The sequence below is a fragment of the Leptonychotes weddellii genome, chromosome 7, assembly GCF_054177405.1.
Source record: "Leptonychotes weddellii isolate Sample4059 chromosome 7, ASM5417740v2, whole genome shotgun sequence".
In the NCBI taxonomy this organism is placed as follows: Eukaryota; Metazoa; Chordata; class Mammalia; order Carnivora; family Phocidae; genus Leptonychotes; species Leptonychotes weddellii.
The window spans coordinates 104848091-104873764 of NC_138375.1; the positions used below are offsets into that span (position 1 = coordinate 104848091).

General features: G+C 39.3%; 1 protein-coding gene across 4 annotated transcripts in view; it reads left to right on the forward strand.

Moving 5' to 3' along the window:
- JAKMIP2 (janus kinase and microtubule interacting protein 2) overlaps positions 1-25674 on the forward strand; it is a 162354-nt gene that overhangs the window by 111371 nt on the left and 25309 nt on the right. For 2 of the 4 annotated variants that reach the window (XM_081826877.1, XM_081826878.1), the window contains exons 6-18: positions 826-972; positions 1610-1750; positions 3896-3952; positions 4930-5049; positions 6157-6285; positions 9222-9305; positions 9991-10053; positions 12682-12780; positions 14423-14521; positions 16304-16357; positions 17267-17332; positions 22502-22570; positions 24447-24524. In XM_081826877.1, coding sequence (XP_081683003.1) covers positions 826-972; positions 1610-1750; positions 3896-3952; positions 4930-5049; positions 6157-6285; positions 9222-9305; positions 9991-10053; positions 12682-12780; positions 14423-14521; positions 16304-16357; positions 17267-17332; positions 22502-22570; positions 24447-24524 — 1206 coding nt within the window. The remainder of the gene's footprint in view (positions 1-825; positions 973-1609; positions 1751-3895; positions 3953-4929; positions 5050-6156; positions 6286-9221; positions 9306-9990; positions 10054-12681; positions 12781-14422; positions 14522-16303; positions 16358-17266; positions 17333-22501; positions 22571-24446; positions 24525-25674) is intronic. The other 2 variants (XM_081826879.1, XM_081826880.1) reach the window with 2 other exon arrangements.

Sequence of the window (25674 nt, forward strand, 5' to 3'; positions counted from 1 at the left end):
ACTAGCAAACCAGAATATGGTCACTCTTAATTATGGGCAGGTAAGAATATAATCATACTTTTCCTAAGCTCGGTGAGAATTAAATGTTCTTAAACACAAATATCAATAGAGTTTTGAGAGTATGTTTTTTTTCTCAATAACATTTTCTTAAAAATAAACATCCTTGGGGCACCTGGCTGGCTTAGTCAGAAGAGCATGAGACTCTTGATCTCAGGGTTGTGAGTTTGAGCCCCACATTGGGTGTAGAGATTACCAAAAAATAAATGTAAAAAAAATGAATAAATAAAAATGAACAGTCTTAGTGTGGTTTCAGGAATCTTAGCAACATCTCTTATGGAAGAACAGGCTTTGCCGATAATCAGGCTTGGGTTTGAGTCCTGGTTGCACTCCTTAGTGACTGGTGATTCATATGAGCTGCTTTATCTCTCTGAGCCAGTGAGGGGTCACTGCAGGCCCAGGGAGAGGTATGAGCAGCACGAGGTTGGGGCTCAGTGTAGCAGGGTACCCGGGCTGGAGGAAATCAAGGGGCAAGCAAGGCGTGCAATTGCTCTTGCCGAGCATTTCCAAAATCAGAACCTTGGCAGCACCTCCTTGAAGGTAATACTTGATACAGAGTTGTGAATACTATGATGATGGCAAACCGTTCGAGGAAACTGAAAACAAAGCAGTCGGGCTATTAAATGAAGGATGGACATGGTCAGTTCCGGGACACACAGTGAGGCCAACCAAGGCGGCCCCGGATGGGTTTCACCCCTGCCCATTCACTCCCTCTGCTCCCACATCCACTCCAGCACAAGAGACAAATTGTAACTTCTGTCTTCCCAGTTAAAACGGGTGCGGGAAACCGAGAAACAATGTAAACCTCTTCTGGAAAGGAACAAGTGCCTCACCAAGAGGAACGATGAGCTGATGGTGTCTTTGCAGCGCATGGAAGAGAAGCTAAAAGCCGTTACCAAGGAAAATTCAGAAATGGTGTGTATCACAGACTCTGCAAAGCTGCAGCTACCGTCCTTCCAACTCCACTAACCTGACTTACTACTCTTTCTCAGTTCATTTTTAAAATACAATGCTATTCATGAAAATTGGTGTTTTTTTCCCTGTGGAAGCAAGGAACCTTAAAGGAAGAAAGCAAGAGAAAATTGATGGCTCTGAATTTTAAGGGGTTTCTAAATTTGCAGAACAGTAGGACTGCTTCCAGGAATCTGCACACTTTCCAAAATCTCCCCAGTAGAGAAGCAAACTCAGTCACAGAAACTTCCTTCCAAGAATTTCACTAACATGCTCTTCATAGAACTGTACAATGGGTACCTCTTATCTTCTGAGACATTGCATAATAGTTGAGAAATAGATGCCACCACTTGTATTATGTATGGACAGTGATAAGCTCATGCACTCCTTAACAGACTTACAACACAGCTGTCAAGATCTTCAGACATCCCCAGTGATTTTGACTCGTAGAAGATAAAATAAACTTGAGGGTTTTGGTTGGTGCATCTATGAAGCTGAGCAATTTTCAAATTTAGTTGGAGCCTCATAAAGTTTCTATGTGAACTGCTAAAGTTTAGGATTTTTAAAATCTCTACCTATACTTTCTTCTTTTCCAATCCAGAGAGAAAAAATAACATCCCATCCACCCTTAAAGAAATTAAAATCTCTGAATGACCTCGATCAAGCTAATGAAGAACAAGAGACAGAGTTTTTAAAACTTCAAGTCATTGAGCAGCAGAACATTATTGATGAGCTCACAAGGGTAGGTCTTGATCATTCTATAAACTCTAAGCTGTTCCCAAGGGCAAGTCACTGAGAAATCAACATGCACTGGAAGCACTTAATAATTTCAGATTAGCCCCAAAAGCCCGAGTTTATATATTCAATATATAAGTAAGTTGAAGAGACTCTATTCCAAAAATACTTCATATTATTAAACTGTTTTATACATTTTCAATTAGAATCCTCTTAACTAATTTGATAACACAAATAGTGGCTGCAAAACACCCTAAAAGAACTTCCAAATGCATCATTATGTGAGTAGGTATATAGTCTGGGTGTACCTTATAATTGCCTTCCAGTATCAAGATTCTGAGGCTCAGAGATTAAATATTTGGCCAACAATAACAAGACCATATGCCTCTTATTTCCCAACATTTAATTCAGTATCTAGCACATAGTGCAGTTTAATAAATATTTGTTGAATGAACAGTGACATCGTAATTACATGACAGAGTGGAAATTTCAGTCCCGATCTTCTGACCATGACCTCAGTGCCTTAGAGCAGTTATTACTTCCATTTGCATCTGGTCAAGGCTTGTTTTACCAACAGCAGTGGCCTAAGACCTTCACATGCCTTTGGGTTTCCTCTTTGCCTCAGTGTCTTTATTCCATGATTGTTATCTCTGGTTGCTCTCACTTGAGGAGCAAGCCAAGGGCTGGGGAGTTGAGGAACTAGCAATGGGAGGGGTGGGGGGGGGTTAGGCAAGTGTCTCCAAGGAAGGGTGAGCAAGATGATTTAGTGCTATTGAGGGGAGAAAAGATGATAACGTCTGGTTATAACTATTTGTGGTTTATCCTTTTAAAATTGTCTACGTTGAGTATATGTTATAATGCATATACTGTATTAGGAGGGTAATCTAAGTATAAATTTTCGAAGTTTCAGATATATTGAGGTCATATGATCAAAATATTTTTACAAGTTGAGAAATCCTAAAGGTTAACATCATTGGCATAAACCAGACAACATATTAAACATGGCCTTCTGGTGCAGTGTGCCTCTTACTTCACATCCACAACCTTAATTACTAGTAAATCCCAGATTCACTCGGCCAAGACTTTTCTTGACTTTGAGTATCTGAACTTAAGATAAAAGTTTCTTATAAGAATTTGACATGTTGAGACATATCATCCAGACTTTCAGGGAAACTAAGTGCCACTTATTTAATCTACCTTTGAATTTGTACAGTAAATATGTGGAGTACTTAGTTAATGAACACCAAATTCCCAGGATATCTCCATCCACAAAAAAAAAAGAATCAAGAAATTGATTCCCCTCCCCCCGAAAAAAGCCCAATAGATGATTCCAACCCAGTAGACACTCTGTTCCCATCTTCAGAGGCTGCAGGTGAGAACAAGGGTCTAAGAATAGTCAGAAGACAGCTTGCTATGACTTTCAAGTGATTAAATGAAAAGAATAAGGTTTATGCAAAGTCGTATTTTTTCAATACTTAAATATAAAGTAATTTTGGGTTTGAGAAAACTGAAAAATTGTGCTTTGGGAAAATATGAGTATTTTCAGAGCTACTTGATCTTCAAGTATAATAAAGGATTCTGATGAGGAAGACGGTGTACTTCCTGATTGGGAGGCTCTCAGATCCACATAGATTATCAGGAAAAGTTGTAGTGTATTTTTACTTTAAAAATATGTAATGGCACCTGGGTGGCTCCATTGGTTAAGCGTCCAACTCTTGGTTTCCACTCAGTTCATGATCTCAGCATCATGAGATCAAGCCCCGCACACCCAGTGTGAAGTCTGTTTGAGAAAGTCCAACTCTTGGTTTCTGCTCAGTTCATGCTCTCAGCATCATGAGATCAAGCCCCACACACCCAGTGTGAAGTCTGTTTGAGATTCATTCCACTCCGTCTTCCTCCCCTTCTGCTCCTCCCCCTGCTCATGCTCTCTCTCTCTTTCAAATAAATAAATAAAATCTTTAAAAAGATATGTAAGTAGCAAACCTAAAAATTACCAAAATTACAAAACACAATCTTATTTTAAATAGAAATACATAATGCCTCGGGTGAAAACCAACTCTGTCATTGAGGAAAAAAAAAAAAACACAACACAAAACCTAGAGGAAAACATGTACCAACTCAACATCTGAAAAGTTCTTCGTCTGTTTTCCAGGACCGAGAAAAGCTCATCCGTAGGAGAAAACACAGAAGAAGTTCCAAGCCAATTAAGGTAACGGGAAAACTAGGTTATCAGGCTTTTGCCACAAACCCTGTGAGAGAAATGAGGCTGCCAAGAATCTGCCTGCAAAGATGTGATAAATCAGATGTTCCTAAACTGCAGCAAACCATGGGCTTTATTTGCTAGAAGAAAATCTCTTCCCGTGGTAGTTCTTAGAAGTCCAAAAATGATTGCGTTATGGATTTTAACCTTTAAGGTTTGCTTTAATATGACTTTACCTGCGTGAATAGGCACTAGGTTTGGGGTGGAAAGCATTATCTGACAAGCTGGAGAGTCAAACTCTAAGAACATGCAAGAGATACACATGATTTAATGCCTTCCAGTGAATAATATTAGTGTCTCATACCCACCCTATAATTATTCGTGTATTTTTATTATTCTCCTGGACAGTATTATTGGTAGTAGTTTGATTTTATTATTCCATTATATACTTGGATACGATTACTGATAATGATTATTAATAATGGTACTCTCAGTCCACCCATATCAGTATAGCCTCTTATAATCCATGAAGTTTTGTTAATTTGTCTATTTGTTTGATTTTGTTTTTATCAAGTACATTATTTGATTTGGATATTGGATTGGAGGATAAGACTTACAATTTGATAATCCCAGATAGGTGCCTGGACTTTAAGTCTGTCTTGATTATATTTTAAATACTGGAAAGATAAGTCACATAAACTCGTCATGATATAAAATGTAATATATTAAGAGGCTCCAATGTTTCTATGAGGAGAGCCAAATGTTAGTGAATATTCCTCAGCAACATCAGAAGTGAAACAAAGTGGGACGCACTTTTATTGGAATTATTGTGTTCATGCCCGAAGTTTTTATTTCCTCCAAGAAGCACTAAAGGACCCCTGTCTTCTGTGTCCATTTGCACATATGCCAGTTGATGGTACCTTGGTAATATGTTGACTTTCCCCACTCCTACTTGTGTCAGTAAATATGTACTTTCCCACCCCTAGAGGCCTGTTTTGGACCCATTTATTGGCTATGATGAGGACTCCATGGATTCAGAGACATCATCCATGGCCTCATTTAGAACAGACCGAACACCAGCTACTCCTGATGATGACTTGGACGAAGTAAGCTTTTCCACTTCTCTAGTCTTTTGTGATATTGTCACCAAACCTTTGCTTTAAAGTGGAGAGAAAGCGTTGTACTTCTTACATCCTTTCTGAACTGCCCAAAATGATCACATAATAGTGATCCATTTTGACTTTGTTACCTCTTGGAAAATAGCTTCGCCGGTGTCATGCAACCCTTTTAACAACTTGTCTAAAATCCTGTTCTGTAACTTGAAGACTTTTTTCAAACTAAAAGTCACTCTCCCCAATTCTCCATCTAGGGAAGGTGGGAACCAAGAAACAAGCTTAGAAGAACAAGCTTCTAGATACAGTTGAGGACAGGGTTTAGCAAAGTGTGCTCTCTAGACTACCATTGTCAGAATCATCTAGGGGGGTTCAATCACAGTGAAAATTCCTGGACTCTACTACACAACTCCTGAGTCAGGATCCTGTGGGTAGAACCCCCAAATCTGCATTTTTTACAAAGCTCCCTGGTGATTATATCATGCTCTGAAGTTTGAGACCTAAAGCTGTAAAACTGTATTTTTATAGTTTATCTCTGGAAGAAATTGTTGCATATGAATGTGTTGAAAAGAATTGAGAATAAAACTATCATTTCCTCCCATTTGAATCCAAAAGCTAGCTGTAAGTTCTCATCTGGACCCAAAATTGACTGTAATCTAAGCCAAAAGAGCAATCATCAGAAATGTATAAATAAGCAAATGCCTCTTATTAATAAACATTAAGTATTTCTGCAATGTCGATCTTAAAGTACTACAGTATTTGTGTCTATGTACATACTTTAAAATTAAGAATAAAATCACGGGGTGCCTGGGTGGCTCAGTTGGTTAAGTGTCTGCCTCTTGATTTCGGCTCAGGTCATGATCTCAGGGTCGTGAGATCAAGCCCCATCTCGGGCTCTGCAGTGGGCATGGAGCCTGCTTGGGATTCTCTCTCTCCCTCTCCCTCTCCCCCTCTCCCCACAAAAAGAATAAAATCACTCCCAATCCAGTATCAAACATATATTTACTTCTCTTTATAAAGTGGACAAATGTTAGTATTTCACGTTGAACACAGGATCCGAACATAACCTAATTATTTTTTGGCCTTTTTTGTAACCTCAAGAGTTTAGCAGCCGAAGAATCTGAGCTACGATTTCGACAATTAACAAAAGAATATCAGGCCCTCCAAAGAGCATATGCCCTCCTGCAGGAGCAGACTGGAGGTATCATCGATGCTGAAAGGGAAGCCAAGGTCGGTACACGTCTGGGGAGAGTGCTCTGAATTGGCCTGCAGCAGTCACAACATAAAAGTACCACGGACATAAAAATATCAGTAGGATAGCTTCCCCTGTATCCTTCTCTCCACTGTGGCTTTTGAACTGTTTTATCTTTTATGTCAACAAACCTTGGATCTAGAGACATTAGAACCAACTTAGATCAATGCTTTTGTTCCTTTAAAGACAGTAGTTCTTATTCTGGCTACTTGAAAACTTTTATTTTTCAAAGCTAGACAATATTGAATCTTGATAATCCATTTTTTTTAGCTTCTTGCTTGGAAAAAATACTTTTGTGGTTAGCCACTTTCTTTTCTTAGTTAATAAGTGCACAACATTACATTGATAGCTTCCAAAGAATTTTCACTGACAATATCTCATTTAATTTTTATGACAGCACCCTAAGGCAGGTATTTTATAAAAGAGTTCAAGGCTCTGAGAGGTTAATTGAATTGCCCAAGATCACATAGCTAATTCATGGAAAACTTGGATTCCACCTAAAATCTTACTGGGTCACATGTTCTTTCCATTACCTCACAATTGCCTGTCATAAGCTCATTAAAAAAAAAAAAGCTACACACATACAATACTAATACTTAAAATTTAGTGAGTCCTTGCTGTGTTGCAGACATCATTGTAAGCGCTTTACATACATCATCTCATGCAATCCTAAAACAACCCTATGAGTTAGATGCTATTCTTAGCTATGTCCTTTTTATAGGAGAGGAGATAATAGCTTTGTAGGAGTTAAATGTAGATTGGCTAGGTTGAAACCAGGATATACAGCTCAGTTAGATGAAAGCTAGGATATGAACCTAGTGTTTCTGAGTTCACAGTCCTAACCACCATGCCATAACTGCTTCATAGATTTATAATTTACATGGGGCAAGAAGGAGTGTGCCCACCCAGTGATTTTATCCTACTTCCAGTTTAGAGGGTCTGTAGTATGCTGAGCAGTGTTGTAAGAACTACTTTTAGTTGTTTAGTGGGACAGGATAGATATTATAGTTGTGTATTTTTAAATTGTAACATACATACATGCACATGTTTATACATAAATGAATAAACATTAAAAAAAACCCACTGTGATTTGGAATAGATAGGCAGGCAGTCATTGGAAAGGGATGTATGTGTGTCCCTTCATGTTTATGCCTTAATACATCATAGTTGTGGTTTTCATGATTAGCATGTACTAAGCATTCTCATGAAACATAGGATTGGTTAATTAAGATAATGGCATACATCTTGTTTTTTGAAGAGGTGATGATGTAGAAACCAGTTCTTTCTCTCATTTCACCCTCACCTCTAAATAAAGGTTTAGCGTTATCTCTAGCTATGAAAGTCAAAAAACCTTAACCATTCTCAGCAAAATAGTCTGAAACAAATCAAGATGTTAGAAAAAGGGCAATAGAGTAAATTGAGAGAAAGTAGAAATGCAAAAATAGGGGCGCCTGGGTGGTTCAGTTGGTTAAGCATCCAACTCTCATTTCGGCTCAGGTCATGATCTGAGGGTCATGAGATCAAGCCCGGCATCAGGCTCTGCGCTCAGCACTGAGTCTGCTTGAGATTCTCTCTTCCTCTGCCCTCACCCACTCTCGCTTGCATGCTCACTATCTCTTTAAATAAATAAGTAAAATATTTTTTAAAAAAAGAAATGCAAAAATAGATAATATAGATGAATGAGTATCATGAAAACAAAAGATGTAATCATTTTGATACAAGAAAAAAATAGATTGTACTCAATGCTCATTTAAAGTTAAAATAATTCTCAGTGAAATTAAGCTTGGGTTTTTTTTTTTTAATCTAATAAAGGTAAATATAATCTTCAACAGTCCAAAGACATATTCTCCTCCCAATGAAGAATAAGAAAAGGAGGAGCACCTGGCTGGCTCAGTCAGAGCATGCAATTCTTGATCTCAGGGTTGTGAGTTTGAGCCCCATGTTGCGTGTAGAGATTACTTTTAAGAAAGGAAGAACTGGGAGGGGGGGTGCCTGGGTGGCTCAGTCAGTTAAGCATCCAACTCTTGATTTCGGCTCAGTTCATGTTGTCAGGGTTGTAAAATTGAGCCCTGCATTGGGCTTCTCAGTAGGGAGTCTGTTTGAGGTTCTCTCTCTCCCTCTCCCTTTGCCCCTCCCCACCCTCTCTCCCTCTAAAAAAAGAAAAAGGAAGGAAGGAAGGAAAGAAGAAAAAGAAAGGATACCTGCCATTGCTGACTTTATTCCACATTACACTAAAGAACCTATCGAGATCTTAAGATAAGTAAAAAATATGTGTATGGGCAAAAAGCAAAAAACCCACTAATTTTTCACAGAAAATAAGGTCCTATGTAGGGAGAATACAAGAGAATCTGAAAACAAATGAAGTAAGGTTGCTCCATAGAAGATCAGTGTCCAAAAATGCTGATACACACACTCACCCCCCGACACACATACACATCATTTATACATACATACATACATACATACATCTGGATCTAGATTTAGATTTAGGGCAAAGTTGGCTCTGAAAGAATGGCAAGTTTTGGGAGAGGCAAAATGGGAGAAGGATTTCCAGAAGAGGAATTTATTCAAATAAGAGAGAAGTGGGGAGGGTTACAAGGCATATTTAGGAAATAAGGAGATCACCAGCAGATCAGGGGTGAACTTTGTTGATGAGTAGTGTGGAAAAGATTGCAAATATAATGGGAGTTCTCACATCTCACCTAAAGACTTTGAATTTTAACCTGATGGTAAAGGGAACCACGGAAAGTTTTAGGCAAGAATTTCGATCCTAAAAAGTTTTAAAAGGTCCTTTGATCATAGAAAAAAAAATTTTTTTTTCTCCCTTGTTGAGTTCTGATCAAGGAACATAAGGGAAGGAAAAATACTGAGTTACCATTTTACTTACTGAGTTCTGGAATTTTGATTTCACTAGGCTCAAGAACAGCTCCAAGCAGAGGTGCTAAGGTATAAAGCCAAAATTGAAGATCTGGAAGCGACCCTGGCTCAGAAAGGGCAGGTAGGCATCGGGTTGCTGGCTCTTCTGCAGATGCACATAATCCCGTCCGACCGTCCTCCAGCCCCTGTGCATGGGCCGCACCCGGGACACAGCTTGGCTCTCCACAGTGACCTTTCTCAAACTCTGTCAGAATGTTCAACTCGGTGTTTCTGTCCCTGGTGTTTTTCTGGCCAGAGCGTGAACCCCCTGCTACAACACGAATGAGGTTGGGCAAGAGAGAATGGCAGATGAAGAGGAGCCCTGTACAAATAGCCTAGAGTGGTCACAAGCTGCTGAGACAAAGACCCGCCCCTCCAGCTGCATTCTTTGCCTCTATGCTACATTTATGGTTCTGCATTTTAATGTTTTCCATCCATATGTATCTAGCCTGTGTGCATTCTGACCCTTTTCACTTTTTGCCTGTGTGGTCACTTCTGAGTCCCCGGAAGGCTGGTCCTGGATTATTCAGACTGAAAAAGTTAGAGCTTAGTGAGTGTCAATGAGAAGGGGGTGAAATTTTCCTGGCAACTTTGGCCCCGATGTCTTTTGAAGAAGGAGCGGATGACAAGGGGTGGGTGTCATTTACCAGCCACCGGCCGGCCAACAAACTGGGTGAGAGGAGACAGCTCTGGCCAAGTGGTTTGTCGACACAGGCTCTCCCGTGCCACTCCGAAATGCTGACTGCGCAATATTCTTTGTCAAACAGGACTCACACTGGGTAGAAGATAAACAACTTTTCATTAAGAGAAACCAGGAGCTTTTAGAAAAGGTATGTTGGGCGCAACACCCTAGTGGGGCAGAGGAGAAAATGATGAGAGATCCAGGAGCAGCAGGGGGTCCCCTCAGGAGTGGCACAGGGGCTCGGGGAAGGGGAGGCTTTTCCGGCGCTGCGCTCTCCCCTGCTGCGTGCTCAACTGCATCCCTGTCACCGCCATCACCATCAGTTAGTGGCCCGTGTGCATGGCTCTGTGCTGGTGTTGTGCTGACTCGAGAGGTTGTGACCCCTGACGCCTACTGATTTGTTTACCGTATATATATATATACTGTCTGTGTGCTGTACATATATATATATATACACACACACCCACACGTGCACACATCCTATGTGGTTGGCCATCTACTAAAAGCACACTACGAATAGGACTTGTTATTTTGTGCAAGGCAGTGACAGACTATGACTCCAAGACCACGCTGCAACCTAGCATAGACTGTTCTCACTTTTAATCGTTTTGCTGATCTTGGCTATTTATATACAGATATATATATACATATATGTACACTTTTTTTTTAAGGGGAGAACATTTTAAAAGATGCATCCAAGGCACAAAACAGCATGTTCCGGAGGTTGCTCAACAAATCAAGAATGCAAAAGCATGGTGTAGGCTCAATAGATATAATTAATTTGGTTATCTGAACATAGGCTTTTGATTGAGACAATGAAATACACACAGAGATCATTTTAAGTTTAAGGTGGTTTTGTCTTTAGTGTTTACCTTCCATAAATCTAGTGAAAAGATTACAAAATAAATCATGCTTGGGGAAAAAACAGACTTTGAAAGCCCATTTGAATAAGGGAAATAATTCTGTAGGTTCATCCAATTGTTATGTAGAAATTATTTTAGGATTATTTCTACCAATATTCAGTAGCCTTGGCAAGTCAAAAATTAACCACAACACTTTTGGAAGCACGAGAAGGGAAAGAAGATGCTTTATCCTCCCTCCCCTCTGGTCTAGCAAAGTCCTTAGCCTACCTCGCTTTCTGAATGACAAGAGACAGTGCATATGTATAGAGGGTGGGTGGGTTTTCCAGGATTGAGACCTGGTACTCTCAGAGAGGCGGGGGGTCCCTATAAAGAAACTTCATCACACATTGGTCCTGGTCTGTGAATTGCAACCTGTGAGCCACTGACCTAATTGCCAGTGTTAACTGCCAAAACCAGAAATCTCCCCAAATATCCCATCTTGGATCCACATTCAAGATTCTAGGTAGAATCTCTTTGGGATCTAAGTCAATTTCTTAAAACTTTTGAAAGTTCATGTGACCACAAATATCTGAATGTAAATCTAAATCTATGTGTAAAAAAATTTGACTGCATTGATTAATGTCACTAATATTTCACTATTTCCCCATCTTTATTTTCCTATAATTTTTCTATATCCTGAGGCTATGAGAAAAAGAGGTTTTTAGTAGTCTTAGAGATGCCCAGTATTAAGTGTTACTACATTTCTTTACACCTAAAAACTAATTCCCGTTACATCTTCTATCTGCTTTCTTTCAGTCTTGATTTCTTTGGAATAAATGGGGAATTAAGGGGCTCAAGCTTCTATGATTAAAAGAAAACCACAGTGACAATAAAGCTAAACATCCTACTTCAAGTGGGTATACTTGGGAAAGTAAGAGTCATCCTATGATAAAAAGCCCCTGGGTTTTTGTTTCTAAATTCAAGATTTTAAATAGTTCCTGTGTGTGAGGCCCACCCACACAGCTAAAATCCCAAGGCAGCCCCAAACCTATTACAGATCATGAAAATGTTTTGATCCCTTGTAGACATGGGCCTGTCTTATAGGGTGAGGCATGTTTTACACAACTAACTTAATTCCACGCTTTATCAGGTTATAGGAGAAATCTTACAGGAAAATACAGGGAAAAGGTGTCACTTCTAAATGGGTAGACAAAGGAAGCCTCTTTTGGTAGGGAATGTTAGAGTTCTGTGTTCAAGGGAGAGTAGCAGTTCCTCATATAGAAAAGGAAATGGAGGGAACCCCTTTTAGGCAGAAAGATGAACAAAGACACAGCTCCTGGCAGTCAGTCCACAGGGTAGATGGGGCATTCTAGATTCTTGTGTGCGTGTGATCACATGTGAGTGTGTGCGTGTGCAGAGATGACCGTGAGAATATTTAAGGCCAGAAAGCTAGGTGCTGACCAGAGTATGAAGGTTTTTGAATTCCATATTGACGAGTTTGGCTTTATTCTGTGGGTAACTGGAACGCAGTAAAGTTTTGTATATGATCAGAGCTATCTATATAAAATTTTTCTGACCATTTGTAACTCCAGAAACGAGAGGTGTCGGTCTCCACTATGTACACCATTGAAGGCAGAGCCAGGACACCGTCCCTGACCCACAGTACTCTCAGATTCACTACTCAGAGGCTCCCCAGATGTTATCTCAATGAATGCAGGTGTCTTATAGGATTTTCCTCTATGACACAAAAAAGTCAACCAAAGGATAACTAGAAAGAAAGCCCAAGACTTATTTTACTCACATCTACTTGGGATTTTTTTTTTCACGGCCTGGATGATTTATTCACCAGCTAAATGAGTGCTCTCCATGCTTGCTTTGCTAAATTGTAGACGGTTTTTGCAATGTTCACCTAACTTGAGGATTTACTTTATTAGATAGAAAAACAGGAGGCAGAAAATCACCGGTTACAACAGGAACTACAGGATGCCCGAGACCAGAATGAGCTGCTGGAGTTTCGAAACCTAGAGCTAGAAGTAAGGAAATGATGATAATAATGATAATAAAAATAATTGTAACAATTAACATGCACTGAACACATCCTATGTGTGAGGTGCTAAATTAAGCATTTCAGATGCCTACTCTCATTCACCCTCACAACCATAATCAAGATTTTAGAGATGAGGCAACTGAGCTTGAATAACTTGCCCAAAACCTGGGACCATAAGTGATAAAGCACTGATGCAAGTCAGAATTGTCTGCTCAGAAAAAAAAAAATTGTCTGCTCAGATACTGTACTTTTCGACACCATTGCCTTTAAGAACAAGAATGAATAATTTTTAAATAATTTACATAATAGATTTCAAACTTCATCAATATTTCATAGCTTTAAAATAATCATTTCCATCCTTCATTGAATTCTGACTCATAAAAATGTTACCTCAAGAATTATATTTCAAATTGTGCTATATACAAAAATATTTTGTTATACACTTGAATTCATGAGTAAACTTTTTAAATCTATAGTGCACTTACGCAAAAGGCTAAGAAGCAAGGTAACTTGTTTTAGGAAATACCTTGGTTAACCTGACCAAATTTCAGTCTTTTTTTTTTTTTTAAGTAAAACATATCAGTCCAATCAGATCTTAATTGTATCACACGGAATCTGGCCAGGGGTGGGGCACCTGGCTGGCTCGGTCAGTAGAGCATGTGACTCTTGATCTCAGGGTCATGAGTCCAAACCCCATGTTGGGTGTAGAGATTACTTAAAAAAATAATTAAAAAAAAAAACAGGGGTGCCTGATGGCTCAGTCAGTTAAGAGTCCTACTCTTGATTTCGGCTCAGGTCATGATCTCAGGTTTGACATCGAGCCCCATGTTGGGCTTCACACTGGGGGTGGAGCCTGCTTAAGATTCTCTGTCTCTCTGACCCTCCCCACTCCCTTTCCCTCTCTAAGAAAAATAAAAATGAAAAAGCCTGACTTCTTTGGGGCGCCTGGGTGGCTCAGTCAGAAGAGTGTGCAACTCTTGATCGGTGGATCATGAGTTCTAGCCCCACATTGGGGGTAGAGATTACTCAAATAAATATTTTTTTAAAAAAGAATCTGGCTTAGAATCTGACTGAATGTATATGGATACGAAAGATAAGAAAATTTCCCATTTGATAGCTCTGTTATTTTGCCAGGGGTTTCTTTTTGAGGTTTTTTCAAATTAGATCTGGATAGAGTTAGCAGTTGGTGTTCCTCAGTGAGGAAGAGCGAAGTCCTCTTTAGTAGCTCACATATCTTCATCGTAAAACTTGAGTGGATTGAATATGCAAAAGGCCGTTAGCAGCCATAAGACTTCATGATCAAAAGACCATTCTCTGTGACACCTGAAAGTTCTAAATATTCATATAGTTTAAATGGGAACTTCACTTCCAACATTTCTCTGACCAAAAAATTTGCAAGACTGAATGACACCATCTGTAAATTCTCCTACCATACCTCTTAGTTGATCAGTCAGTTCTTTTCCATTAAATTTAAGCATGAACATCTTGTGTTTCTTTTTTTTTGGCCACGTGACATTGATAAACTACTGCAATAGCATAAAGAGAGAGCACAGACAACTGGTTTAGTGTTTAATCAGTTGTTGCTTTTTTTTTTTTTAATTCCCATATATTCTTCACTGTATTTCAAGGAAAGAGAGAGACGATCCCCTCCATTTAATCTACAAATTCACCCATTCTCTGATGGTGTGAGTGCTCTACAGATCTACTGTATGAAAGAAGGTGTCAAGGTAGGCAGATACTCAATTTTTTATGTTTGTAAAAAGTAGAGAAACTGGGAATTGGAAAAGGGGAGGTTATTGATCACTTTTGTTTTTCAGTCACTGGATGTTATTTTGATACCAACTATGTAGCAACTGAAAAGAGTCGCATCTAGGTGCCAGGCTGGCTCAGTTAGTAGGGCATGCCACTCTTGATCTCAGGGTCGTGAGTTTGAGCCCCATGTTGGGCGTTGGAGCCTACTTAACATAATTTTTTTTAAAAAATTTAAAAAAAGATGTGTGACAGATGTATGAATGGTAACAGCAGAGAACACAGGAAATCATGATTATTTAGAACAGAGTAGGGTAAAGAAGATACAGATTCAAAATATTAAGATAATTACCCTTAATTATCTAGGGGAAATATTAAATAATAAAATATCAGTACTTTGAGAAGCACATTTCAAGTATAGCAGATAAAAAAATATTTGTCGAGTCCCTTTGTTATGCTGTCTTAAGCGCTGTGGGATTCATAATCTTGGAATTTTGGCGGTGGAAGAGACCTTAAAATCATCTAGCCCACCATCTCTTTTGATACGTTTAATTTAGGGAAGATTTCTCTTTTGGAAGGACTTATGATTTCTAACATGTTGTTCATTTAGATAAAATGTAATTCTGTCTTTAGGGATATTGGGATCCATTTTAAACATTAAGGTTGAATGGAGGTGGCCCCATCTCCTGGAAAATATATTGTCCTTCAACGTAATGCAATCACATGGTGGGTCTCTATCCCGCAGGGAAAGCTGGGAAGCCTCCTGCTGTTCCTGGTCTCTCCTTGACCTTGTGCATGGCCCTCCCTGCTCCCACTCTGAGCTGCCAGATAATACCTGCTTTCGTTGCCTTCTCTCTACCTGTGAAACTGAGCTAGACCTCCCCCTTCCCGGTGGTAGGGGTCTGGTTGTGAGTAAGAGAAGAGAGGTGTACTAATGAAGTAAAAAGTGGGAGGAAAATTAGGTAGTAAAATTGCGCTTCCTTGTTTTCCATCCTAAACCTCTTTCAGGGTGTTTAAACTTCTGTCCTTCCTGGGCTGCCCCAAAATTTGTAAACCAGAGCAGTTTGTTGGGTTTTTTTTTTTATTCAGCTCTAATTAAATGAAAAGGACTTCTACTTTGTCTTTTCCTTAGATACTTTTCTTAGATAAATCACAAACAACCTACTCTGGTGGATGAAATTTATATGCAGGGGAACTTTTTCAAATGGAGTTCAGCTGCTTCAAACTGACTCAAGAAATATAGTTAAAATGAGCTATTTTCCATAGCATGAAATTAATGCTAAAAAATAGAAGGTACTCTAGTTTTCTATGTGGCAATCAAAATCTCAACCAGGTCAGAATTCCATTAATTAGAATGAAATTAGTTGATTATATTTATTACTTGTTACTTTTCTTTATACCTACAATTTATCATAATTCAAAAAAATTGTCAATTAATAAGAAAAAACTTTAATGAAAGAATTCCAAGTCCTTACTATATCCTAGACTCTTTCACATACCATCCCTTTATCCTTAAGATCAGCCTATGAAGGAGGTATTTTGCAACTGGTGAAATTGAGAATGAACTGTTAAGTAGTCTGCCCAGGTTCACGCAACTTGGAAGAAGCAGGGTGAAAACATAAAACCACGTGTGCCTGATTGAAAACAACCCAAGGAAGTATGGGTCTTAAAATGTCTTCTCAAAGTTACGGGTCAAGCAGTGATAGAATAGTAAGCCGCCTTTGTGTCTTTGATTTGAATGTGTCTCCTTGATGTTGCAGGATGTGAACATCCCTGATCTCATAAAGCAGCTTGATATCCTGGGTGATAATGGGGTAAGTAATGAATTGATTAAGGGCAGTAAATATATGAATTTGCCCAAAGAGGGGCAAGAAATACTTGCCAGGGCATCATGTGTAAAATAATAGCAAGTGAGAAGCCACGTTCACTTAAGGATGTAGCTCCTTGAAGAGAATCAATCATTTATCAAACAAGTTGGTTGAGGGGTTGTAAGGATCTCTAGAAGGCAGAAACGGGAACTGGTGAAGTGCTTTTCATGGGCTGGTTTCACGTTTGAATGCCGACCACATCTGCAGTGATTAAAGCTAATTACCTTCTCTCTGTTGCCTGGAGCCATCTAGCATGAAATTAATCAGTCATGCAGTTGCAACTGCTGCTAAATAGTAGGGTTGGTGGCAGCCCCATAAAAATGGACCAGGAAACTATAATCTCTTTTTTTTCTAAAAACACCTTCCAGGCAGGGTCAAGGCATATTAATTCAGTGGGAGGAACATTCATTGAGATACTATGGAAATGATGCATATAAGTTGGAGGAGTCACCCATTTTTTGCCTTGAAAAATCATCAAAGGAGAGAAGAGAATCAATTAAATCACATCAAACCACTATGAAAAGATTACTTGTTATTTCATTTTGGTTTCTGCTTTTCTCATAACCTGACTATTAGCTAAGTATGCTCACAGTGAAACACAAAAGCAAGTCAGTATTAGAGATATATAAAAAAAAAAATCACATTTAATGTCCTTTTACATGTTTCGAATGAACTTTTTGTTCAGAATTGTAGAATAGAACATCTGAACTAAGTAGAATAGAACATCTGTTACGTTACGTACATGCACCTGCAGTAATATCTATGGCAGGCTGTTAGGCAGATAGTGCAAATATCGTAACTGTCTTCAGCTTATTTTCTTTCTCTCTCTCTCTCTCCCTCCCTGTCTTTTGGCAGAACTTAAGAAATGAAGAACAAGTGGCCATAATTCAGGCCAGCACTGTGCTGTCCCTGGCAGAAAAGGTAATATATCAAACTAACATTCAAACCATCTCAATGTCTGACTTCACACCTAAAGACCCGGGTAGGATTGAAGGACATTCTCTTTGCATATGACTTTGTGTTACTGAATACCTAATAAGTATCTTTTTTTTTCAGGGTAATACAACCCCTATAGAATGAGAACACACAAAAGAAAAGTCTACACACTGATCTGGGGTGGGTGGATAATTCTTGCTTTGTAGTCTGTTAAAAAATGGAACACTTTCTGGATTACATTATCCAAACAATCCCTCCCAAGCTGGGACAGCTGTAAAGAAGGGTTTCGTTGAGAGGTGGTAAAATGGCGCCTGGCTCTTTTTATGCGCTCTTCCCTGGCTGCATACACACCAGTTGTCCGGAACTGATTGTGTAATTCAGTGGTGGCTTACTGCAGTCACATTCAGAAAGCCCAACCTGGGGACTGGCAGAAGAGCAACACTGAGTGTGTTCTGGCCCCCTTGTGTCGAAACCTGGTAAATGGTAGGGAGAGAGACAAAGGAAAGAGCCAAGTGGAGAAGCTTGATGACTGGCTATGTTCAGGGTGTCGCGAGAATCAGCACTTACTTTAGAGGCTCGTGTACATGGTTGGATAAAATGACAACTGTATAAATTCCTTGAAATGCTTTCTTAATTCCTAAATGCATAAAGAGTTTGTTATAAATTAAATGAAACCATAAACAAGCAAGTGATCTGCTTTCTCCAGTCTGAAGTAAGGGAATCCTCCAGGTCAAATGATTTATTGAGTTACTCGAACAATACCATGACATAAAAGGAAAACAATGTAGGGAGAGGCAAGGACTGCTATAAAATAAAAAGTTACTTAAGAAATAGTAAAATGATCCTTTTTTGGATCGGATTCAAGGACACCAAGTGTGGAAGAAAGGACACTTTGCTGACGGCTGGGGAGATTTTAATATGGATCAGGAATGATATAACAAAAGGAGTTCATGTTCATTTTGCAAGGTATAAAAATGGTCTTTGAATTAAGGATTTTTTTTTAAAGGCCTTTTCTGTTAGGGATATATACTGAGGTATTTACATGTGAAATGATATCTGGGATTTGCTTTGTAAAAAACTTACTTACAGGGCGCCTGGGTGGCTCAGTCGTTAAGCGTCTGCCTTTGGCTCAGCTCATGATCCCAGGGTCCTGGGATCGAGCCCTGCATCGGGCTCCTGCTCGGCGGGAAGCCTGCTTCTCCCTCTCCCACTCCCCCTGCTTGTATTCCCTCTTTCGCTGTGTCTCTCTCTGTCAAATAAATAAAATCTTTAAAAAATAAATAAATAAAAACAAAAATTAAAAAAAAAATAAAATAAAAAACTTAATTTATGCTTTAATTACAGATGTATCACTCTCCCTCTCCACAACAAATTAATAGCACCACATTATCTCTAACATAACGTCCAGAATCCAGAACTTGCCATGAGGGCCCCGAGGATCTGGCCCTTACCTGCTTCTCCAGGATCCCACTTGTTTCTTTGGTCCATAGCAAAGGTCCAGCCATACACAAATCCTTCTGGGGCCCCGATCTTCTGTCTCTGTCTCTCTCTCCATCTCTATCACTGTTTCCATCCCTTGGTCCTTTACACTGTTCTCTTTGCTTAGAAGATATTCCCTTTTTCCTTTTCTACCTTGGTCTGGCTAAATCTGAACCATTAGACATGCCCCTGTGTGGGGAAGCCTTCTTATTCACCCAAGGCCAGTTAGGTGGTTTTTTTCTCTGTGTTTCCACAGTGACTTATGCATCTGCTACTATGGCTTTTAACAACTATAACGGGGCTGCTCATTTTTTGCTGTTGTTATACGCCCCCAACCACCTACCGCTAGACTTTAAGCTCCATGAGGGCAAATATGGTATCTGTTTACTCCACTTTGTTTGCCTAGCTTTTCACAATAGCCCAGCACATCTAACAGGTGGTCAACAAATGTTTACTGAGGGAGTGAACAAGTGACCGTGAATGTCCACACAGGACAGTGTTCCAGTGACATCCAGTTGGATGAAGAAAACACAGTCTGTATTCCCAGGTCTGCTACAGTCATTTGGCAGCAAAAGCCAGAGTGTCTCATTCAGTTGGACTCATAAAGGGCTACAATTCTTTATTGCAAGAAAAGTCACCTTAGTTTAGGAATACCAAGAAAACTTGCCTTTCTGTAAAAGGCAAGGATTCGGGACATGAAGGAAAGGATAGGGAAATGGAAAAGAAAATAGGAATAGGAAAAAAGAAAAGGAAAAATAGGTCTGTGTGCCTTGCATTTGCTTAGATTGTTGAAAGAAAATCTTCCATTCCCTGCCCTGTGTGGCGTGTGGTGCAGCTTGAACTTGACCATAATTAACACTTGCATAGTGCTTCTTTTGCACTTGGCACTGTTCTAATTGCCAAAGTCTTGGTATGACTGTTCTATGTGAGGAAGTTCATATATGAGGAATCTGAAGCACAGAGAAGGTAGGTAACTGCCCCAGTCACACAGCTAGAAAATGATGGAATCCGGATTGATTCATACTCAAGCAGTCTATTTGCAGAGTCCATGATCTTCTTAACCACTGCACCCAAATTCCCCTTAAGCATCCTATTGAAAGCAAGAGGTGCCCTATGTGGAGCCCATAGGACCTGCTCTTTTAGAGCTTTGGTGAATTAATTCGTGCCTCCATTTACCTCCAGTTGAACATGTACAGAGTGATGACAGTGTGCTTAGCACTGAAGATCTAAGTGAAAGAACCAGATGCATAAGACACAGGCCTGTCCTCAAAGTGCTCATAGTCTGGGCAATTACCTTTTGTGCGGGATCTTTACAATTCACAAGTTTTAAAGTCCCCTCCTACCTTTGGGATTCACAGATGAACATTTCTATCTCCCAGGAATTCTAAATGTCAACCTTGAAGCTTCTGATACTGCAACTTTGAATAGCATTCTGCTGTCTAGGAATATAAACTATAACCAGAGATTGAACCTAGACAAATTTCCAACAAGTAAATCCTCTAGTGACTTTGTATTAAAAATAGCAAGAGCAGGGGCACCTGGGTGGCTCAATTGGTTGAGCGTCGCTTGATTTCGGCTCAGGTCATGATCTCAGGGTCATGGGATCAAGCCCCGCATCACGCTCCACACTCAGCAGGGAGTTGACTTGAAATTCTCTCTCTCCCTCTCCTTCTTTTCCTCCCCCTGCCTGTGTGCGCGCACGTGCTCTCTCTGTCTTAAAATATATATATAAGAGCTGTGACCTTAAGTGAGAACATGAGAATATGTTATGGGCCAGGTACTGCACAAATCTCCTTGCTGTTGACAACTGTCCTATATTCATCCACTCTTTGCATTCTACACATGAAGAAACTGAGATGTGGGCTTCAGTAATTTGTCCTGCATCACAGGTTATAAGGGCTTCGAGTCAACACACAAATCTATGTCTGGAGCCCATGACTGAACTGCTTCAACTTACTGTACTCTTAAAAACACTGTTTAGAAGAGAATTTGCTTCTCAATGATAAATGGGCAGCAAGTGAAAGGAAGCATTTTAATAAAGCATGATGGTATACAATTGCATTATGAGGCTATTTACCCATGACTTTTTTTTTTTTTAAAGATTTTATTTATTTATTTGAGAGAGAGCACATGAGAGGGGGGAGGGTCAGAGGGAGAAGCAGACTCCCTGCCGAGCAGGGAGCCCGATGCGGGACTCGATCCAGGGACTCCAGGATCATGACCTGAGCCGAAGGCAGTCGCTTAACCAACTGAGCCACCCAGGCGCCCTACCCATGACTTTTGACGGAAATCTGCTTCAAGGGGAAACCACGGGTGTGTACAAGAACTGAGGGAGTAGCCCCTCCAGTCTCCCCGGGGAATTTCTTCTTTCTTCTTTCCCCTAAGAGGCTGTTGGACATGGTGTCGCCTTGTGAATGTCAAGGCCTTTGCCTATAGAAAAAATGCTCAGTGCATCACATAATTTATCACAAACTAAAAAAGAAATGTCTAGTAGTGAGACTAGACATTTCTCTAGTTTGAACTATGCATTTGCTGAATGAATGAATGAATGAATGAGTGAATGAAAAACGATATTTCCTGAACTAAGAGATAAAATGCACCAAGTTTTCAAACTTCTTCTTTTTTTTTTTTTTTTAGTTTTCAAACTTCTAACAGTGTAGAAGTACAAAATAAATGTTAACTTCTAACAGTGTAGAAGTACAAAAATAAATGTTAACCAAAAACTAGAATTTATTGGGTACCCTGTACATGCAATCCACTGTGAATAGTGCCTAACTTTAATTGCATCCTTTAATCTTCAAATTATTAACCTTATTTCATGGAAAAGAGGTCGAGGCTTAGATGAGATAAGCAAGCCATGAAAAGCTAGAATTGGGATTAGACCCAAGGTAATGTGCCTTTAGAACCCCCACGATTATTATGCCCAGCTGCCTCCCTAAGGGATAAGCTTACATTTAACTTGGGAGAGACCCATTATAATAATTTGTTCTATTAAACCAAATATGTGGTAAGCTCATGCCATATTATTCAAAATCTAATTTTACTCAGGGTGCTGATCAATGTTAACCTCAGTGCCATGTAACAGGATGATATATTCTAAGTGTTAGGAAAGGTAGGTTTTTTTAATGTGATTAAAATGTCTCCACTCAACAAAAATGATTCTTCAACACTTAGCTGTGGGCAGTTTCAAACACTGAAAAACTGCCATTTCTCCGGTCTCACCTGGCCTTCTTTCTTTCATCATGTTTCCCCCAACCATGGAGAACTGGATGTCTCTTCTGCTTGGAATCTTCCCGTCATTTTTGCCTAATCATCTCTGACTCGAATTCATCAGACTCAGTTGCAGTTGTCACTTCCAGGAAAGCCTCCTCTGGTGTTGTGTAATGAGGGCAAAAAAACATGTGGGTCTTACTCACCATCAAAACTCTAGTATCTAGTGCAGGGCCTGACACGTGGTAGGCGTCAAGGAATGCATTTGCTGAATGAATGAATGAATGAATGAGTGAATGAAAAACGATATTTCCTGAACTAAGAGATAAAATGCACCAAGTTTTCACTTCAGTCCTCATCTGCTTCCTAAGATATGAGAGGAAGAGACAAAACAACTCAGTAGACTGCACGGTGTACATCATCTCAAGCAATCATGTAGACTGTTTTGTCTTGTTTACTCCTTAGTGGATCCAGCAAATTGAAGGAGCTGAGGCTGCCCTACACCAGAAAATGATGGAACTGGAAAGTGACATGGTGAGTACAAAGAAGAGGTATCATAAAAATGAAGAAAACTTGACAAGGCAAATGGAAAACAACCATTTTCTACCAGTTTTATCTGGCACTGATGGAAGTTTGCAGCTTCCCATTATTTTGTGTACAGACTATGGAACAAAATTCCTGGAAGTATCCCACAAGTTCAAGTTATATTCTTCAAAAATATGTTGTATTTTTTATAATATTTCTAAAACTAATGCTGAAGAGAATTCAATTAGGTGTTTTTTTCCTTAGGCTAAACAATTTTTCCACCATATATAGTCATAGTAAAAAGTACAGAAATGATGAATGTAACTCTGATTTTAAAAATCTCCAAACCACCTCATGCTCATTAGGATGGCCACTATCAAAAAAACAGAAGTTAGATGTTGGTGGGGATGTGGAGAAATTGGAACCTGTGCACTGCTGGTAGGAATGTGAAATGGTGTGTGGCTGCTAAGGAAAATACTATGGTGGTTGCTGAAAAAATTCAAAATAGAATTACCATCCAATCCAGGAATACCACGTTTGGGTATATGCCCAAAATAACTGAAGGTAGGGTCTCAAAAAGATATTTGTACACCCATGTTCAAAGCAGCATTATTCACATAGCTTAAATGTGGAAGCAACCCAGATGTCTATCAGTGGATGAATGGATAGCAAAATGTGGTCTATACATACAATGAATATTATCCAAGCTTTTAAAAGGAAGGAAATTGTAACATATATAACATGGGCATAATGCTAAGTGAAATAAGCCAGTCACAAAAAGACAAATACTGGATGATTCCACTTACGTAAGGATCCAGAGTAGTCAAACTCCTAGAAAGTAGGGACGACGGCTGTCAGGGGCTAAAAGGAAGAGAAATTGGGGCGTTGTTGTTTAAGGGGTATAGTTTCAGCTTTGCGAAATAAAAAGCATTTCGGAGATTAGCTGCGTAACCATGTAAATATCCTTAACACTACTGAACTGTACACTTAAAAACGGTTAAGAGCGTAAAATTTATGTTGTGTGTGTTTTACCGCAATTAAAAATTTTTTTAAATCCCCAAGCATAGGAATTGTTGATTATAATTTACGGGAATACGTAGAATTTTATAACTGTACTGTCATTAGTATTATTACTACTAAAAAACAGGTAGTGATTCCTATCAAGCTAGGGAATCCTATAATAAGAACAACTTGTATTTACATAGTATGTGACAGCTCACACATCATTTGCTTATATTTTACACGGAGTTTCTATTTTGCCAAAAGGTTAGACTCTAAAGTCAAAGCATGTGACAAGAACTGTTTACCTTAAAAGAAAACAAAAACAAAAACAAAACTTGAAAAAAGCGTGGGAACTTTAGGTTGAAGTCCCAGCTCGTCCAGGTTTTGTGGCAGGAGCAAAGCGCTCTCATTAAGTGACACCCCCATTCTCTACATCATTATCCATCTTTGTGTTTGCTAGTTGTACACAGATAATTTTGAATAATTGTTTTATTATACCACTGTGCATTCCTAAACATTCTTACAAAAATAGACTCTCCCAATATATTGGCACAGATATACTTACTAGTTACTAACTTACCTTGTCAAAATCAAATCTGTCCTTAACCATGTACTTTTGGATTGGCATAAAAATCCTTTAAAGCATTCCATGTGGATTGGTCACTATATCTTTTATACTTCTTTCCATTGATTTTCACATTCCCTGTGTGAGGCTGTTAAAGTTGAACTATTTCCCTAACAGACAAAATCTATGACCCTACAAATGCTAGTGACTTGTCTTGCAGTGGAATTCGAGAAAACATTAATCAGTACAATTTATATATCACTTGCTAGTAAACTCAATTGACTCTTTCTATTTATCATTATGGCCCCCTTCTTATAGGAACAATTCTGCAAAATAAAAGGCTATCTAGAGGAAGAACTAGACTACAGAAAACAAGCTCTCGACCAAGCATATATGGTAGGTACAGCAAGCACTAAAGACACCCAGAGAGTTCACAATTCTCTACTGCAGAGTAAAGCATCCTGGTTCATTTGTCATGCCAAGTGCTTGAATAGACCACGACATAAAACTCATTTATTCAGTGGTTTCTAGTTCCGGTTTTAGAACAAATGCATCCCTACCTCTTTCCTGTTATAATAATAATCCTGTTATAATAACTTTTTAATTATGCTTCATTTAAAAAAATTAAGTGTATGTTATTATAAAATGCTTTAATGAAGGACAGATTGGATGGTACTGTGGATTAAAGAGAAATTTTATTAAATAAAATCCAATGGTTTGGGAGCCTAATGTAGTGGTAGAATGATAGAGCCTTTAAAATGTCTGTTATGTACATTTTTACTTCACGTATTTCTCCCAACAACCCTGAGAGGTATAGGTAATCTGATTATTCCTATATTGTATAGGAGAGAATGAAGGCTTGGAGAGTGAAAGAACTCTGCCTGACAAAGCAAGCAGGTAGTGCTCAGGTCTGACTCCAAACCTTGTGGCCTTCACTACCGTAATCCAGCCACAGTAAGGAAGGCTCTTCGGTAAATGGGCTGTGCCTTTTTCTCTCCCACAGAACACTGTGCTGACTGAGGAGCACATTTGATTCATTCCCCATACCAAACTCATAATACATAATTCCTAATATTGGACTATGACTTGCCTGTCTTCTTTCCATATGCTGCACGCCCCCCCCCCCCGCCCCATTAATTCACAGTAATAACTTAAGAGAAAAAGACCAAACTTAAAAGAGGAACATTTCGAGTTGTTAGTAGAGGTTTTTATAATGCTTTCCTGGAAGCAGCCTGAGTCACTTTGGGGGTAAGAGTGAAGCACTTAGCCCCTGCTTGTAACAAAGATGAATTAGTCTTCCCTTCCAAAATGAGTAAGAGATTCTGAGCACCATTTGATGGGGAAAGGAGAAAATGAGAGTTGGTCGCTGGAGAATCAAGAAGGAAGCCCTGTCCCCCCCCTTCCTACCCTTTTATCCTTGCCTTCTTCACCTACACATGATAGGGTTCATCTGTGTGTTCGTGTGAACCATGACTGAGTACTTGTTCAGACAACCACATTTAATGTTAAAAAGAAGAGATCTGCTTAGTCCAGCGCAAGAGCTAGG